Raw genomic sequence first — 19556 nt, forward strand, 5'->3', positions numbered from 1 at the left:
CAGAAGCTGCTGGTAAAATTGATAACCCAATGCTTGAGAATGCATTCCATTTACTGTTTTTATTAACGGTGGTTTGTGATAAAGATGAAAGGAAATGGGACCATAATGACACTAGAAATTGTGTAAAAAAAATTAAATACGAATTTGACCCAAAAACTGTAATCTTCTGGGTGTTTAGTGTCTAGAGTTTGCAAATATATTTATAATGGATTTTTTTTATTTGCACGCTATTGGATTAAGGTATCTCCTAGAAAATGTTGAGCTAATAAAGTTTTGAAGAAGAAAAAAGACCTTGCCTTGATTTTTCATTGGGTTAATTTTATTATTGCAGTATTACTCTATATATTGTACGCCACCTGATGGACTTGCCTGGAAAAAAACAGCATATAAATATGAGCCTGGTTGTAGCATTATAATGTCCTTATAGCTAAGTAGTACTCGGAGGCAGGTGTAAATATTCCCAGGCCAGCTTTGATCTCCTGCCGTAAACCAAGCACTGTTCTGATCCTTTTTCTGCAGCGCCTAGCAAGCATCGCCCACTGGTTAATAATAATCACAGGTTATTCTTAGTTATTTTCCATCCCGCCAGGAGGACCCCCCCCCAGGGCACGTTGCAACCTGCACTTGCCCATCTATAGAAGGAATGACTGTCGCTTTTCCGCGGCTAGCTTCCCTTGCTGTACAAGAATTTGGCGAGAGAACTTTAACTTTTCCTCAGAAATCTTTTCGTGGGGAGAATTTCCACGTTTGGCTCTGAAAAGTGAAAGCTTGGAACTCGGAGCAGGGCTTCGCTTAAGCCAGGGCGTGAGCGTTGGAAAGCCCTGTCCGATGATCCAGATGGAAGGGAGCGGTTTCCAGACAGGCTCGGAGCCAACCCACCAGCTCGCCTTTCGCCTTCAAGAAGCGAAAAGGAAAAGCTTCGCAGCTGGCGTTACCAGGGAGCGCGGCTGCTCAGAGCAAGACGCGCCAGTCAGGTGCGTCGCCTTCCTCCAATCCGCGGCGCTGCTTCCCAAATGCGTGCCCGCCCCTAAGAAGCGCCGCTTAGCGGAGCTGTTTCCGGAGCTTGGGTCGCCATGGCAACCGGGACAGCCGCTCTGGCGAGGTGAGGTGAGGCGGTTGCTCCCGGGGACCCGACGGGGCGCTTTCCTATTTGGGGAGCCCTCGGCTGAAGGGAAGGAAAAGACCTTCGCTGTCTGATAGGCAGCCGTTGGGGGCGGGGGCAGATTCAGCTCTCCCTTGAAACCCGGATTTGGTGCGCAGAGGGAAGTGGGGTTTTTTTTTGTTTAGTTCTTGTTTCCACGTTGCAACCTTCGCAAACCGCTTTTGCACAAACTCGCTTGTTACTCTTCTTTTCTTGCAGTGTCGGAATAAGCAGCTGCGCTGCCAACTCCCTCCTGCCACCTGCCTGAAAAGCGTAACGGATTTTTAGGACATGAATCGCCATGGTAAAATACAACCGTGCTTGGTGCTTCTAACGGTTATAAAACTGCCCGGTTATATTAGCAATCTTAATATTTTCCTCTGTGTTTTTTATTACACCCCCCCCAAAATACATCCTTGTGATTATCCTTGGTGTAATTATGATTAAAATATAAAAGTGTTTTTAAAAGCATTTGCGCAGAGATATATCTGCGCAAATGCTTTTTAAAGGATTCCTGCTCCACTAATGGAAGACTTGCTGTGAGCTGAAGCCTCAGAGACACACCGATAGATGGAAAGAAAGAAAGAAAGAAAGACTTTTATCCAATCAGCAGCACTTTGGGACCAGGGATCTAATACAGCCTTCCAGACCTCTTTATCTGGTCCCTGGGACTCTTCCCAAGCCACACCCCTTCTCAGACCACAGCTCCTATCCCCAGGCTAAAGCCCACAAGGGGACAGTTTTATCAGTAGCATCCCCCCCCCCCGAAAGTTTCCTATGAAGAAATGTGGCCTCTAGGTTGAGTCGTTTCCCCACCCCGGACTTGACCAATGGAAAGCTATGTACTGCGCAATTCTGTTATCAGCTTCCTGGGTGTAAGCCAGTGGAACTTGCTCAGTAGCCTTGTAGAGGATTGCACTTGTAAGTCTTTTAGTGTGCCTTGCTAGCTAGCATGGATTCATTTCAACCACCTTGTTTAAAGGTATCATAGTATTTTCTGTTTTCCATTGAGAAATGACACCATTGTGCTAATGCAATGTAGTCAGCAGGAGTGGCTGAGTAGACAGATTCAAAACCCCACTTAGCCATTGTCACTGGGCTGGTGTGAGAATAAAAATTGAGAAGGGTTATGTACACTGCCTTTAGCTCCTTTGTGGAAAGATGGGATATAAATGTACTCATTATTATTATTATTATTATTATTATTGTAATTTTTTATCTTGCCAGTCTGCTCAGAGGAGGCCAGGATGGCATAATAAATTATGCTATTATCTCTTATTCCTTTTCAGCTAATGTAGACACATTTTGGGGGAATCTAAAGCTTTTGGGATTGCAATTTTTATTTTATTATTTGCTGAATTTTTATCCTGCTTTTCAGACCATTGTTGCCTCCCATAGTGGCTTACATCAATACAAAGGAGAAACGGACCTTGTCAACGGACTTACAATTTAAAAAGTCAAGACACACAAGGAAAGAGGAGTGGTGGAAAAAGGAAGGCAAAGCGGTGAGTTACAATTATTTATATCCAGTTCATTCCAGGCTGATTTCCCCTTGCTGGTGTACTTGCCTGAATAGCTGGTGAAATTCATCATCATGCAAGTGTTTCTCCTTCCCCCTTCTGCTATTCTGGGGATTCTCCTGTGCAGATTTGGGGAAGATGCAGGGAATACCTGGCAAGGTGTGGGAGTCAGGTTGCACTTGGGGGACTGGCTTCCACTAGCTCAACAACTTAGGTGAATCTGACTCATTGACTCTTGTTCCTTGGCCAATGGTTGGAGCCAAAGTATCATTTCCCTTGCTTCTGCTATCCCAGGGCAACTGTCAGCTGAAGCAAAGTGCTTCCTTCCTACATTCCTTCCTTCATGAAAAAGCAATCTTCCTGCAACTGCTCCTTCTCTGGCAAATAGATGGGAACAGGTTGATCTTCCCCTTGCCTTGGTTCAACTTTCCAGTGGCTCTATGTCCATTGGCTGGTGGAAGAAGCCAGAGAGTACTTCCCTTTTACTTTCAGATAATTTGAGATAATGTGGAAGGTGTTTCACTCTTTCTTCAGTTTTTTATTATTATTAAAATGATTTGGGGGGTGGTTGGCTTCACACTAATTTCAGCTTGCTTTTATGAGGTGAGAGGATCTATAGTAATAAAGAGGCCAGGTGGTGCTGGAAACTGCTTTCTGAAACAACCACTAATTCAGTGCAGCTTTCCAATAAGGCCAACTGTCTAATGTATTAAAGTATTTCTGTTGTTGCCTTCCCCCCCCCTCCAATTCTGTAATAACCTGAACAAAGAGTACCTTATATACCCATAGAACAGCTATGCTTTTATAGACTCCCTCTGTAACACTTTGTTGTTTAATACTCTACATTGACTTTATTCTGAATTAACCCCTAATGTGCTATTCTGCTTCATTTTCAGCTTTGAGGCAAAAAGAACTATGGAAGGATATATATCAGCATACATATTCATGCACATATATGCTGGTGTCTTTGAGCCTATAAACACTACATTGGTGTAAACCTTATTGATTATTTATGATATTATTTTTTCACATAGAAGTGAAATATAAGGAGGATTATCATACACTTTTAGATCACTCAAGGTCATATGTCTAGATATGCAGTAGTCCACATTCTCAGTTTGTAGCAAGGTTTCTTTAAAATCTGTTTGTGAAATATTTAGATGATTTATATTCAAAGCAATAAAATCGGATTATATCCAAATACTTGAACTTAATTTAGCTGGGCTTTGTTAGTATGTCCATTGTAGAACACTGCAGGATATTTGGAGAATAGTTCAAATATTTTCTTGAAATACTGCCATTGGAACCTGTCTAGTTAATCTGTCAGGTATCATTTATATCCTTTACATACAGTGCACAGTGTTTCTGAACAATAAGGGCATATTTCTCAGTCTTGAGAACTTAAACTGCAATAGTATGAGATGAAGGAGTTGGGAAAGTTTATTTCTTGAGGCAGTGTGTGCTCTGATGTGCACAAAGTTCTCCTTTTTGTGAGAATTTTCTTACTTATTTAAACAGAGGTCAAAGGGAATAAAAGGGAAACTTAGCAGAATGCAGAACTCATAGGCATCATGGGTTATGTGCGTCATTTCATCAAAGTAGCTGTTGAAGAAGTTAGGCACAAAATGTTAAATATGACTCTTGAAAGCAGATTGTTTCAAAATAATATTTTATTTTTTAAAAAAATGCATAATAAATAATGATTTTATTCTGCTTGATAATTAAATGTTCCACTAAATGAAAATTATTTTGTTTGGTTTCAGAAATGGAGAATTCATCTTCAAGCATAGAATCTGAATACATCAAGAACCTCCAACAGCAAATTTACTTCCTTGAACTGGAAGCTAATTTTCTATATCCTGAACCATTAACTAAAAACCAATCTATTAAATAATCACAGGAATGGAATACAGGAGTCCGTCCCCCCCAACACATACACAAGGATTACATTCCTGGACTCCGCATGAATACGTTAAATCACGTAAAATGGGGAGGGTACTGTTGAGAGAGGCTGGAAAGCGGCTCTTCCTTGGCAGGTCCTGTCCATCCCACATGCCTTCCCCAGGAAGCGATGTGCCTTTGCACATGCATGCCCTGCCTGCTTCTGGTGACCAGAAAGTTGAGCTGGGGATTAGTGGCTGGGTGGCACCAAGTGCCCAGAGCTACTATGGGGCCTGTCGGTGCTCTCCCTGTTAGTCTTGAAAGTTGCTGGTGGTAGTGTCTTTTTACCTAGCTTCTCCCCCATCCCCAAGAAATAATGTTGCTGCCTGCTTGTGGGGGCGGTGAGGGAGACAGTGATGATGATTGGAGGGCAGGCAACTCTTGGATCCTGCCCAAGGAACAAAATTGACACGAACAAGGGAGGGAGGGAAGGGCAGGTGGGTAGAGGTGCAGAGTTGTGCTGGCCCAGAGGAAGAAAGCTAAGGAGGGTATATGAGTTGGGGCAGCGAGACACTCGAAGTGGCTATGCAAACTGTGTTTGCCCACTCTTCAGCTCGCTCACTCTTTCTGTGCCATTTTTGCCTATTTCCCACTTCAAATCATTTATTTGTTTATTTTGTGGTGACACACACAAACCCAGTTGCGCGTGAATAGAATTCATATAAATCGTGGTGGTGTGCCTGTATTGAAAAGAAATACTTGAAAAGGAACATTGGAATAAATTATTTTATTTTTAAGGTAGCTGAATGAAAGCAGCTTGACAATTTTCAATTTTAAAATTTGACAGTTTTCTTTTTTAACATTAATTTCAAATTGCATTTTGTCCTTCACTTGCTGTCATCACTCGTGAACAAGCTAAAAAACACACCAAACTGCAACCTCTCATTGCATCTGAAACAGAACAAATGCTGCGAAAGCTACAGGTGTTTTTCCTTTATTATTTCTCTAATGGCATAATCAATATTTTCCAGTTGAACATGTAAATCTTGCTCCCTTATTTAGGCTATCAGTGTAGTATTAGTAGTAGTAATAAATATCTTTCGCAGGAATTGCAGTCTTATTTTGATGGCCTTCAGCTGGAGCTAAACAGAAAAGAAAGTGGTTTGAACATACTGAAGACAGAGAGGGAACAACTTAGTAACCAGATCAACATGGCTGATGGTAATGTTTCATTTGGTGTTATTCCTGTGACCAGAGCTGGGTGGGGGAGTTACTCAAGGGTACACAGTACCAGCACCCTTTTTCCCTAGAAAAAAAGCACTGGTTAAAAGTGTGGCACTTACTGTAATAACTTCATGGTGAGTACTGGTACCCTTTTATCTAGAAAAAAAGCACTGCCTGTGACTGACATGCGGTCTTGGTTTCTTCTTTCACCGTGTCCCTCAAAATTTTTATTTTTAATACTGGACATTAAATAGTGGGAAATTATGGAGGCTTTTAGCTTCTGAACACTATGAGTAAGGAAAGCCCTTGACTTAATGAGTTGGCAGTTGTGGGAGAAAGGACTGTTGGTAGACATAACACTAAGATACATGTTCTATCAATAGAGCAAGTCTAAATTCATTTTCCAGAGATCATGTGCATCTCCCTGTGTGTTTCTGAACACAATTCAAAGTGTTGGTGCTGACCAAGTCCTAAATGGCCTTGGTCCAGTATTCTTGAAGGAGCGTCTCAATGTTAGGAGTCGTCCTACACACAAGTACCCCCATCTAGATTGCTCAAATCTTTAATAAACTCTTACAATTACAATGCTTGTCAAGTCAATCTTGTCAGGGTCATAGCAATCAGTTCTTTTGCTGTAGACTCTGGCAGACTCATTAGTGTATCTAATATGGAGGAGTAAACACATAGACTAAACAAGCTCATGAAGAAAGGTTTGTGTACTTGTGCAATCGCAGTTGCACTTTTTTCAGCTTCTGTATTTGGAGAGATCTTTCTCATGATGGTATAGGTCATTCAATTTCTTCATGCAGTCAGTTGAATGGAAGAATTTTAGCATATGAGAACAGACTTAATAACACTTTGGATGGTCATTTATGGGCATCTCATATATAAATACAAAACCGATTGGGTTTCGGGTAATCTGGAACTATGCTGGATACATCATTTCCTTGTTAAATCAAACCTTTTTAAACCACTGGGCCTTTACTAGTTCTGAAGAGCCAAGTGGTACTTGCTACTGATAAATCATTACACAGAAGGTGAAAGAAGCAAGATGTTTAATAGGGAGCATGTGTAAATGCTGCATTTTTTAAGAGTGAGGTTCAGTGTTCAGACTCCCTCCCATACCATGCCATTCTTTTAAAAAAGAATACCACCACCACGTGGTGAAAGTGTGTATTACTACTTCAAATTATGCCTTCAGGATAAGTATGGCTGGTTTCCGGTGATGGAGTTTATTGATTATCCCTTCTGTAATGTAATTGTATTTTTGCATTCTTTAATTCTGTAGGCTATTGTTGCCAATGGAAGGCTGTTTTCATGCCTAATTGTAGCTTGGGGGAAGGGATCTTTGTAAAGAATGCAGCTGGAGAGGGAAGAGATATCCTTTCCTTCCCTAGCTACAGTTTCCATGAAGATTACCTTCCCTTTGACAGATTTGCTTTAAAAGGTGTCTCTTTCTCAAGTTCACTGAGATAGTAAAGTTTGTTTATTTATAAAACATATTCATATACAGCTATACAGTGTGTGTGTGTGTGTGTGTGTGTGTGTGTGTGTAATCAGAGTGGTTTACGACAATTATACAGTCGTACCTCCGGTTACGACCACCTCGGGTTGCGAACAATTCGGGTTACGAACTCCGCAAACCCGGAAGTATTTTTCGGCGCACGTATGCTCCGCGCATGTGCAGAAGCGGCGCGCGCGCGCTTTGCGCATGCGCAAAATGGCGCTTCGGTTTACGACCTTTTCGGGTTACGAACTGCGATCCGGAACGGATTGCGTTCGTAACCCGAGGTACTACTGTACATGATATCATACAGTAAAAAAGTATAAATTTCCAAAATCAGAGATCAGCTATTACAGAAGGGTATTTTCTTAGTTATCAGCATAAGCTTGGCAACGTAGAAAAGCACAACATTGGTCCCTGCAGAAGTGCATGCAGCATCATGACTTATAATGAGGAGCATGCTTTGACTATCATATTTCAAGCCTCGATTGAAAAACAAGTAGTCTCCACAAACACAAGAATTTCATGAACTATAATAATCATAATAATAATTCATTATTTATACCCCGCCCATCTGGCTGGGTTTCCACAGCCACTCTGGGCAGTTTCCAATAGAACATTAAAATACAATAATCTATTAAACATTAAAAGCTTCTCTAAACAGGGCTGCCTTCAGATGTCTTCTAGAAGTCTGGTAGTTGTTTTTCTCTTTGACATCTGATGAGAGGGCGTTCCACAGGGCGGGTGCCACTACCGAGAAGGCCCTCTGCCTGGTTCCCTATAACTTGGCTTATCGCAGCGAGGGAACCACCAGAAGGCCCTTAGCACTGGACCTCAGTGTCCAGGCAGAACTATGGTGGTGGAGATGTTTTCATTCTTGAATTTAATGTGTGATTTTGAATTTATCTGTCTTTTAAATACTATCTTTGTTTTTATTTCTCTTTCTAAAAAGCAGCGTGTATCTTTACTTTTGTTCAAGAAGTCTGAGGATTTCTTCTTGTTTTCCATTTTAATACTACTGTTTAATATTCTATTTTTAATATGATCTTACTGCTTGTTCAAATATATTTTTCCACACTCAAAACCAGTGCTCCCCCCTTTAAAAATGGCTAGATTCACAAAATGTTTAGGGGTATGCGTACCCCTGCGTCCCCCAGAAAAAAAGCACTGCTCGAAACCGTAGTTTTATTTATTACATTTTCCTTTTGGTTTACATTCCCTTCTCCCCACCTTCTGCTCTATTAACTTTGATACATGTTTGAGTGGTTCCTGCATCTCCTCCTACCTCCTATTTTCTTACAGAGTTGCCTAAGGCACTTCTTTTGACCTTTTCACTTTACATCCATTATCCAGTTGAGCACCTCAGTTTGTATGATTTTAAGTGTCACACTATTTTGGTGATGTATACATTTCTTCATTGTATCTCCTTTCTTGAAATCATCTCTATCCAAAGGCAGTTTCAGATAAATGGCTTTTCTTTCTGAAGCCTAACATTTAGGATATGAATGCAAAATGTTGTGTTCTAACTGTCCAGTAATTCAATTCAGCCCTTAGTTTGATATCAACCTTGAAATTCCTCTGCTTTTGAGATTTAGATCTTTGAGATGAAAAAGTAGGTCTCTAGCTCGAAAATGTCATGACTGATGTTGACTCTAATGCAAATTATCGTCCCCCTGGAAACACAAAAGTAACACAGACGAATGGTGTGGTTTTTAAACTTCTTTCTACAATCTATAATATTATATGCAGTTGACATTCTGTATTATTATTTACAATCCTCCACCACTGGTCTCCTTCCAAGCAGCCCCCTTGTTGGTACTGTTTTCTTCCTTTGCCTACAGGGCAGACACACCAAAACAAACAACTTTAATTCCCCCTCCCCCCAGCTTAGCTTCTTCTCCTTTGACAGATCTCTTAACTGTTGTTATGTTTATCTGAGTTTGGATCATTTCTGTAAAATATATTTTATTAAACTGTATCAGTGGTTGACTTTAGCTGGCTGCCTTTACTCTTCTGTTCTGTTTTTTGTTTTGTAATACTTCATTTAGCCCTTCTTTAACAAGGAATATCTGTATGATAATGGTTCAGTGATGAAGACTTTTCTGAGAAGTAGGCCAACAAGAAGGGGAGGAGGAATAGAGTAATTTTTTTCAATGATGTGGGCTTTGGGAACAGTATCACAAGAATTATACAAGTTATGATTCATGAAAATACAGTTACTTGACTGCAAGCTTTGTATCAAGCTTTGAACTTCAATTTGTGCAAGCATGCAAGCTTTGACAGATGTCACTTTTTTGCTCACTTTTAATGAATTTCATAACCGTCTCCACCCTGGACATTATAGTAATGTAGATCTGCATTCTGTGACAGAAAGAGAAGCTTTTAATGTCCCCCTAAGGAGTACATATGGTAACATACAATACATTTAATGAACATTTGCCATGAGTAGATCAGGCAGACTATTCACAAAAATAAAAAACAACACATGAGAAAGAAATTGAGGGTCCCTGCTTCTCATTCTGAGCTCTTCTAAATCCACCTCTAAAGATATGCTTAAAAGAAAGCAGCAAAGAAACTTCTAGATTTGGTTTCATTTCAGTTAGTGCTTCCTCAAATGGTGTGTCAATTAATTTGGCAAAGGAACAATAGTTGGACTTCTTTTTTTAAGTGTTCTATTTTAGGTTTTAGAAATAAATTCCTAATTATGCTAGCAATAACTTTGATATAATTGGAATTTTACATTCCCCTCCCTTCCTCCTTTAGAGCGTCATTCAAAGGAGAAGCAGGCTTTGGTAGAAGAAATCATAGCACCAAAGAGACAGAAGGAACAAAATGACAGAGAGATCTCTGCAAAAGAGGTAGAGATACTGTGTGCTCAACAGGAACTGGAGCAGCAACAGATGAACCTGAGTAACACAGAACATACTATCCTTGTACTACAAGCAAAGGTGATCTAATTGCTTTGTTTCTAGCAATTACTGCAAATACCAATATGATTACCATTGTAGTCTGGCAGAGGAGGACAGCAGTTAGATATCTCGCACTAGATATGCCTATATGATTCAAACAACAGTTTAGGAAAAGTGACCCAAAATGTCTTAAATGAGGCAACCAAGGGGAGGTCAAAGCCTCAAGACTGTTACCCAGTCTGGTTTGGGGGATATCACATCACAGTTATGGAGATACTATTTCAGTCTCCTTGCTGAAAAGAAGGCCAGTGTAAGGCATCTTATGATGTGGTTGGTGCCTGGAATTAGTCATCACCATATAAAAACAGGTGATTGGTGTAGATGGAGCAGGCCATCTGTTTGGCTGTGTTCATACAAACTCAATAAAGCAAGAAGCCCCCTGTATAAAGCCTTCAGTTGCTTGTGTGTGTATTTTACTCATGCTATACAGTGGAACCTTGGGTTGTGAACCTGATCCATGCAGGAGGCACATTCACAACGTGCAGCATTCACAACCTACAGCGTCACATCTGCACACGTGCGTGACACGCTTCGGCGCATGTGCAACGTGTGATTTAGTGATTCCAGTACTTCCGGGTTTGGCGCGTCCGTAACCCGAAAACGCGCAACCCTCAGTGAATGCAACCCGAGGTATGACTGTATCTTTGAACTCTTTTTGGTGAAAGAGACCAGATTCAGAAACTTCATCTGCGTACATGATGTTGTTATCTGGGAAACTGCAGAATGGCAACCATTTGTAAGCCCCAAATATTGACACATTCATGCAACCAGGTTTGTGCTGTGATAAACTCTACTTACCTTTCACCTCTTGAAATTAAATCAAGGTTAAGCAACGGTCAGAACAGCAGAAGACGGTGGAGTTGCAGCTTTCTGAAAAGAGGCAGGAGTTATTGAAAGTTCAATCTGCTGTGAATGAAATGGAAGATAAGATCTTTAAGAAAACAGTAGCGATGCAAGAACAAATCACTCACGAACTACGGTATCAACAAATAAATCTTGTAGATGGTGAAGGCTAGTTGAGGTTGCATTGTTTTAAACTCAGCAAATATCCACAAAAGTTACAAGACCATCTGCCCACTCATGCCTTTATTCATAATTGGTTGCATCCAAGTAGCCTTAAAGCCAATTCACTTCCAGCTCTTGGCCCAGTCATGAAACATTGTCTCCCATATGGAGGACCTGTCTTACAGTTTTGAAAACTGCTGCGATTTAGTAATAACAGTTTCTGCTGCAGGAAAGAGAAAGTTGTGTCTTGCAGAACTTCATTTCGTAGCCTGGATTTGGGTATCCCAGCACACAAGGGACCAGGCTTCATCCATGTGTTTGGAGAGCATGCTTATCAGTTGATTATTGCTCTTCTATTATAACTCATTCCTTTATTTGTTCAAGTTTTTATTTTTTATTTTATTTTTTTACTGTGGTGACTTATTTTATTGTGGATTTTAATTGTTGTGGAGCTGCCTTAGGAAGTTAGGTGTTCCTTGAATCAAAAAGCAGGATATAAATGATTGGATAAATAAAATGTGCATCCATTTTCTGGTTAGGAATGAGATATCTCTCCTTCATCAACAAATACGTGAGAGAGAGCTACTGGCAGAACAGGATCGTTTCTTAAGAAGTAAAATGGTGGATGATTATACAGCTTTGAACAAGGAAAATTCTGCACTGCGGTCCAGGCTTTTGGAACTTACCAGGCAAACAAACATTGTAAGGAAAGAAGCAATCTAACCAACTGATATAAACTATTTGCAGAAGATTGTACATAGGAGACATCCTGTTTTTCAACAGATTTGTGCTTGCCAAATAATTATTTTTTATAGTTCATTTACATAAACCATAAATAGTTGACGAATAAAGAATCTGTAAATTCCTGAAAGCTATTGATAGAAATAGGCCAACTGAATATTCATTCTTCCTCTATCTCTCAAGGGGTGAAAATGTTACTACTTTTAAAATACATCTATGTCATGCAAATTAGATTGTGAGATCTGGGTATAAATAATTTCCTTCAGTGTTTAAATAACACTCTGGGAAAATAATAATAATTATATAATATCCCTTGAGTGTTGAGCAAAAGCATAAGGTTAGGACAATTCAGACACCAGGAAACAAGGAAAAGAAAATCTGAGTGACCCGAATGTGCGTTTTCAAGGGTATTACATAGGGTTGCCAGACTCAATAGTGGACAGGACTTCTGTGCCTTTAATTGCCCTGTTCTCTTTTGAGTCTGGAAACCTTAAAGAGAAACCAGCAGACCCTTTGTTTAATTTCCAATTAAAGGCACAAGTCCTGCCCACTATTGAGTCTGGCAACCCTAGTATTACACAGGAAGAGCTGGATACATTTATTCACTGCAGCTGATTCTCCCCTCCCCTGATTCCAAACAGATTAAAGACACACAGAACTTGTTTGGATTTGAAACTGATTCTTCATTTATCTTCAAAGTAGACAAATATGGATGTGTATCCATTGTAAGTTATGCTGGCCAAAAAAACAGTCATGTAGCAGACTTGTGCTCTATATTTTTCCTATTACCTGTTTTAACCAATTTCATTTGTACAACTGGTTAGGCCAGGGGTCCCCAGACTTACCGCACGGCGGGCTGGAGGGCAGGGGAGTGCGCACGCAGCGGGCCGGAGGGCGGGGGAGTGCGCGCCCGTGCGCATGCGCACACGCACACGGTCGGGGGAAAATCGCCGAAAATCGCTTGTGCGCATGCGTATGGGCCTCCCCCGACCCGGAAGTGCATCGGAAATGACCTCTTCTGGGTCGGGAGAGGCCCATACGCATGCGCACAAAGGATTTTCAGTGATTTTTTCCCGATTTTGAAGATCGTCGCCGCGCCGCGCGCCGTAAGAGCGGGCGGCGGCGGCGGCGGGAGTCGTCGCGGGCCGGATTGGGAGGCCAATTGGGCCGCATCCGGCCCGGGGACCGTAGTTTGGGGACCCCTGGGTTAGGCACTAAAAGCATGTGTCTCCTGAGTTGTCCTTCATTATAAGTCATAGCTGCCAAGTTATCCCTTTTTTAAAGGGATTTTCCCTTATGCTGAATAGGCTTCCTCGCGAGAAAAGGGAAAACTTGGCAGCTATGTTATAAGTGCATGCTTTTCCAAATCTTTTGCTGGGCGCTTTCATTAAGGAGGCCAATTAACTAGGAGCTGTAGGAAGTTAAAGCCTGTGTAGGCAGACACAGGAAAGTGCCAGCTACACAACTAAATTATTTGAAGGTTATTACTCCAAATGCCATTGATCAACTGCTGTGCTTTCAAGAACTGTACGAGATATGTAATTTCATGCTTAGTCCACCCTTGCTTGTATAACTTGCTACAGGAGAAAGCACTCAAGGAGGAGAGTTATACATCACACTCTGCCAGCATTGCTCAGTTTCTTACTTTGAAAGATCGTGAAGAACATCTGCAACAAGAGATCAAGAGGCACCAAGAACTCCTGAAGCAGGAAAATAACATCTTCCAGGATCTTGAGGATAAGGTTATATAATGCTAGAGATTCTCTCAGTGCTTTATAATTCTGAAAATGAGCAATAGGACTCATTTCTTAGCAGGTTCATAGATCAGAACACTAATCTAGGCATGAAGGGATACTGAAGGATTTTTCTTGACTAGGTCAAACTGTCTTCTTCTTTCTTTCTTTGGCAACCTCTTGCTTTTGTAGCTAAGTAAGATTGTCTTCCATAAACATGGTCTTAGCGGTATGTTCTTAAGTGACTGTGGTGGCCAATTCTGGATCCACACGTTCTTTCACAGTGCAGATATAGGTTTCTGGGCGGGAGTTGATCATGGTGAGGATTTGCCAAATGTGCCTCTTAGCTCATTTTGTCCCATGTTCGTGCTTCTTCAAATTCTATTATGCCTTTGGAGTGCTCGCAGGCCAGTGTTTCCCAATTATCTGTGCCTATACTGCATTTTTAAAGATTTGCCTCGAGAGCATCTTTAAAACTCTTTTATTGTCCACCAGTATTTCACTTTCAGTTCTTAAGTTGGGAATAGAGTAGTTGCTTTGACAGACATCCGAACCACATGACCAGTCCAACCAAGTTGTTGATGCTGAAGAATCATTGCTTCAACACTGGTGATATTTTCTTTTTCCAGTACACTGACATTAGTTTCGGAGACAAAACATTTCTGAAACATTTTAATTTTGATACTTTAGTCTTTTATTGTCTCTATGGTTTATTTATTGTTTGTGGTTTCTAACAGATTAGAATTTTGGAAAAAGGAAACACATCTTTTAAGTTAAGCATTGCAACAATGAGCAGTCAAGTAACTGAAGCTAGAGCCTTGTTGGACAGAGAGGAGCAGGACAATGTTGAACTAAAAAGAGACAAAGTTCTGCTGGTCGATCTTGCATCTAATCTACAGAACCAGGTAAACTCTTTTATCCAGTCTATAATGAAGTTGCAGGTCTGCAAACAAAGCCATTTTGAGCTCAGTTGGAGCCCAAATAGATAATTGCTATGTATATATAAGAACATAAGTAAAGCAGATACCTTGTGAATCCCACAAACAGGACATGAACACATTAACGCTTGCTTGACATCCCCAGCAATTAGTATTCAGAAGTGTACTGCTTGTTACCAGAAGTAAGATAGTCATGATGACAAATATGTAAATCATGTTATTTACATTGGGGACATTTGCTATTATGAGCTTCCCTTGACAAACCCTACTTTATTTGATGATGATTGTGGTGGACAATGCATCATCATAATTTATATAGCACTATAATTGTGTATGGTGCTTTACTCAAAACTCGGCCCTCCAGATGTTTTGAGACTACAATTCCCATCATCCCTGACCACTGGTCCTGCCTGCTAGGAATCATGGGAGTTGTAGGCCAAAAACATCTGGAGGGCCGAGTTTGAGGAAGCCTGCTTTACAGAGGACCAGAGGGCCACACCCCAAGGTGGCTTAGAATGTAATACTTGACAAAAATGAAATAACAAAGGAAAGGAAAGGAAGTGGAAGCAGGTGTAAGTGAGGGAAATATGCATTTATATCATTTGTACATACTTTATGAAGTCTGAGTAATCCTTACATTGTACTCTTATGTGTGTTTATTTGGAAGTAAATCCCATTGAATTCTGTGGCAGTATTCCCAAGAAAGTATGCATAGGGTTGCAGTCTTATTATAAAGCACAAATATAACTGCAAACCTAATTTGCTTTTGCTTGTAAGCCTAGGGCCAAACTACATATTATACTTATGCATATCATGATGCTTAAAAATGTGATTAGCACCCGTCTTTCCTCTTTTTAAAAAAGCAGCTGCAGGGAACCCAGTCTGGATTGCGACCATGTGAGGGAATTAACATTTTCCCAATGTACTAAACCAGGGGTCCCCAGACTTACCGGGCAGCGGGCCGGTGCCCGCCGCGCCGACCGCGTGGCGGGCCGGAGGGCAGGGGAGTGCGCGCCCGTGCGCATGCGCACACGCACACGGTCGGGGAAAAACCGCCGAAAATCGCTTGTGCGCATGCGTATGGGCCTCCCCCGACCTGGAAGTGCATCGGAAATGACCTCTTCTGGGTCGGGAGAGGCCCATACGCATGCGCACAAAGGATTATCGGCGATTTTTCCCCGATTTTGAAGATCGTCGTCGCTCTTACGGCGCGCGGCGGCAGCGGGCGGCGGGGGGCGGCGCGGGCCGGATTGGGAGGCCAATTGGGCCGCATCCGGCCCGGGGGCCGTAGTTTGGGAACCCTGTACTAAACTGACCTTGCTATCCATTAGTTTCATCCATTTGTAGACCTCTTACTTTTTTCTTTCTAAGTAGGCCTCTTACTATTAATGAATTTCTAAGCAGTTTACAATAAGAAAAACCCAGATATGTGATTAAAATATACAGATGTACCATAAGCACAATTTCAGATGATTTACATTGACAAATACAAATATATAAAGACACAATATCCATATCTATAATAACTATATATAACTAAAATTGGAGAAAATTTCTAGGCAGCATGGTACAAATTCCCAATCAACATAAAGCACACTATTCACAAGCCTTTCGCACAATATTAGTTGCACCATCCATTCGAAAAACCACTGCAGCTATTCACCACCTGATACAGTATGCCTGATTGCAGCACTGTTGGGGCAAAAGGTTGCTTGAGAGGTGATTTTCAGGAAAGAGGAATGGGTTAGCATCCTCCAGCTGCTGTAGCCCAGATCCACTGTACCATTTCCTAAGCACTTGCTTTTTCTTGTTAGGAAAGAGAAGGAACAGGTATTCAGTGTATTTTTTTAAAAAAAATGTTTGCTTAATATTTGTTCCTAATGAACATCTTTTCTTTCACAATTTTCTTTCTTTAGCTCATTGATAAAGAAAGCAGTCTTCTACAGACTTCCAATAAGATGCTGCAGCTGGATGAAGCAATATCAGTGTTAAAAACAAGGCATGTGTTACATCAGTGTCTTGAATCAGAAAAATGGGATAAAATCTCCAAAATGGCAAATTCCATGAAGAAACTCAACAAGTCAATGACAGATGTTGTAGTCAAAATGGGAAGATAGGAATCTGGTACTGTAGATGGGTTTTGATGTCTTAGAATTTGAACACTGATGAATTTTAAACAACATTTATATGGTGTAATGTGACCTAGACAATTAATAGTAGAAATTGACTCCCCTACGTTTCTACTATTAGAGGTGTCTGCTGGATCAAAAATTCTTTCTACAAGCAGAGTGGCACACTTGGGTTTCACCTACAATGTTTAGGGTTTTTTATCTGTTTTTGTAGAACATATAATTGAACATTTTGTATGTCCTCGTGTGTGTGTGTGTGTGTGTGTGTGTGTGTGTGTGTTACTTTAGTGGTTGTGTGTGACTTGCTCTTCAGTGCATCATATTAGAGCACCTTCCGATGGTAGTCTTAGCAGCTCTTAGTTGATATGGTCCAGCTTAAGCATTTCCTTGGCTGGTTGTTTTATATGGTAATACATTGATCTTTATAATTTATATATAAAGTTTGAGCACTAATACCTTGCCAGCAAAAAGTTCTGGTTATCTGTAGATGAAAATCCACTGGCTTCTATGAGCCTTCTATGTTTATGTTTAAATGTGTCTGTTTAAAAATATGTACAAATACCAAAACCCCACATCTATGGTTCTCAAATGCATCTTCCTATTCCCACATAAATAACAAATCTCTTCTTTATCCCAAGTAGAAATGCAAATTGCAAAGGAGCCAACTTGCCCAAGAAAGCAATTAATAATTTATATTCCACAATAATTCTGATTCAAAACCAGTTCACAGGCAGATTTCAGGAAGATCATCATCACACATGTATAAATTGAAGGATGCCTTAGGCAGCTATATGATCTTTCACACTTTTATCGGTAAGAAACAAAATTAAGATGCAATATAAAGTTTGGAATGTGCTGTGTTACAGACTGCTTCAGGCAGTTGCTCATTTTAGGAACCCCCCCCCCAAAAAAATAACTGTATGCCTTTTTCCTCCTTAAATCAAGAAGACTCATGTCACTCTAAATCCTTTCAAGGAAAAAGTCTTAACCAGGCATCCCCAAACTCTGCCCTCCAGCTGTTTTGGGACTACAACTTCCATCATCCCTAGGTAACAGGACCAGTGGTCAGGAATGATGGGAATTGTAGTCCTAAAACAGCTGGAGGGCCGAATTTGGGGATACCTGGTCTTAACTAATTGTTCCAAGAGGAATCTGCACAGTTATGCTATTGATATTCATCCTCTTAAGTGTATGTCCATGTAAATGCCACATTCCAGACAGTGACTTGACATGAACCTAAGTGGGACATATGGCTTTTTTCCCTTTAAAAAAAACAGACATACACAATACAAAATGATTTTTTAAAATGCCACTATCGCAAGTGGAGAGTCCAGCTTTACATGTGAAACTAGTGAGCCTTTGGGGGATACAATACCAGTTTTCTCTGCTTTTCTTCATAGCAGGTTCATTGTTAAGTATTTATGTTCTGAGCTTCATTGTTATTTTTCCCATTTCATCATAGATGAGAAATTACAGTTAGAATGTGCCTGCTCGAAGTTACTCAGTTCACCTGAAGCTGATTTGGGATTTGGTTGAGTCCTTTAACAGATAGGGGGAAATAGATATAACATTTATGTTCATATGTTTGTTTTACACTTGGATAATGGTAGGTTTGGCCTTGGAAAATTTACAGAAATAACCTGAGAATGAGAAAAGTTGTGTGCTATCCTTTACTGTACTGATTCACTACATGGTTTTATTATTACTATTATTTATTAAATTTGGGTACTGTCCTTCATCTATAGATCTCAGGGTACTTCACAGCATAAAAATACAAGGAACACAAAGCAGTAGTTTGACTACTGTAATTCACTCTACGCGGGGCTGCCCTTGAAGCTGTCCCAGAAACTCCAGCGGGTGCAGAATGCTGCAGTGAGGCTCCTCATGGGGTCCCTGCCATGGGAGCATATTCACCCAGTGCTCTTCCAGCTGCACTGGCTCCCGGTGGAGTACAGGGTCAGATTTAGGGTGCTGGTTTTGACCTTTAAAGCCCTTTACGGCCTAGGACCCTCGTACTTATGGGACCGTCTCTCCCGGTATGCCCCGCGGAAGACCTTAAGGTCCATAAACCTTATGGTTTATAGTAATACCTTAGAGGTCCCGGGCCCGAAGGAAATCAGATTAGCCTCTACTAGAACTAGGGCCTTCTCAACACTGGCCCCGACCTGGTGGAACACTCTGTCCCCTGAGACCAGGGCCCTGTGGGACCTGATTTCTTTCTGCAGGGCCTGTAAGACAGAGTTGTTCCGCCTGGTATTTGGCCTGGAGCCATCCTGATTCCCTCCCCCATTTTCCCTTTCTTTTTCCCTTTTATGAGACTGCATTTTTAATTTTTAATTAAATTTTGATGTATGTAGTCTTGTTGTTTAGTTGTATTTTAATCAGTTGTTTTATATTTTGTGTTAGCCGCTCTGAGACCGGCTTTGGCTGGGGAGGGCGGGGTATAAATAATTTAGTAGTAGTAGCCCTGAGTGCTCACTGGAAGGACAGATCCTGAAGCTGAGGCTCCGATACTTTGACCACCTCATGAGAAGAGAAGACTCCCTGGAAAAGACCCTGATGTTGGGAAAGATGGAGGGCGCTAGGAGAAGGGGACGACAGAGGACGAGATGGTTGGACAGTGTTCTCGAAGCTACGAACATGAGTTTGACCAAACTGCGGGAAGCAGTGGAAGACAGGAGTGCCTGGCGTGCTATGGTCCATGGGGTCACGAAGAGTCAGACACGACTAAACAACAACAGTAGTAGTAGTAGTTATCCTTACAAGGAGAC

At 41.1% G+C, this 19556-nt stretch overlaps 1 protein-coding gene across 8 annotated transcripts; it reads left to right on the plus strand.

The window, feature by feature from the left end:
• Nucleotides 1-755: 755 nt before the first annotated feature.
• LOC118082187 (uncharacterized) lies at nucleotides 756-18505 on the plus strand. 8 transcript variants are annotated; one of them, XM_088666100.1, is made up of 12 exons: nucleotides 756-1102; nucleotides 1361-1445; nucleotides 2520-2646; nucleotides 4425-4515; nucleotides 5447-5525; nucleotides 5649-5763; nucleotides 10034-10218; nucleotides 11064-11218; nucleotides 11784-11946; nucleotides 13569-13727; nucleotides 14456-14623; nucleotides 16573-18505. In XM_088666100.1, exons 4-12 carry the CDS (start codon nucleotides 4427-4429, stop codon nucleotides 16771-16773), a joined length of 1314 nt encoding a protein of 437 aa, XP_088522226.1. In that variant the 5' UTR covers nucleotides 756-1102; nucleotides 1361-1445; nucleotides 2520-2646; nucleotides 4425-4426; the 3' UTR covers nucleotides 16774-18505. The 8 variants fall into 8 exon arrangements, with proteins under 8 accessions (XP_088522226.1, XP_088522228.1, XP_088522224.1 ...); XM_088666102.1 differs by having other exon boundaries at nucleotides 954-1107; XM_088666103.1 differs by having other exon boundaries at nucleotides 1097-1266.
• Nucleotides 18506-19556: the final 1051 nt, after the last annotated feature.

Source organism: Zootoca vivipara, chromosome 3 (genome assembly GCF_965207765.1).
Source record: "Zootoca vivipara chromosome 3, rZooViv2.hap1.1, whole genome shotgun sequence".
NCBI lineage: Eukaryota > Metazoa > Chordata > Lepidosauria > Squamata > Lacertidae > Zootoca > Zootoca vivipara.

Bases quoted from the DNA above. Each gene is read 5' to 3' on its own strand.
- LOC118082187 (XM_088666098.1), top strand. The intron at 4,516-5,446 runs ATATCCTGAACC...TGCTGTCATCAC, and splicing joins GAACTGGAAGCTAATTTTCT to TCGTGAACAAGCTAAAAAAC. The intron at 5,526-5,648 runs GTGTTTTTCCTT...TATCTTTCGCAG, and splicing joins AAATGCTGCGAAAGCTACAG to GAATTGCAGTCTTATTTTGA.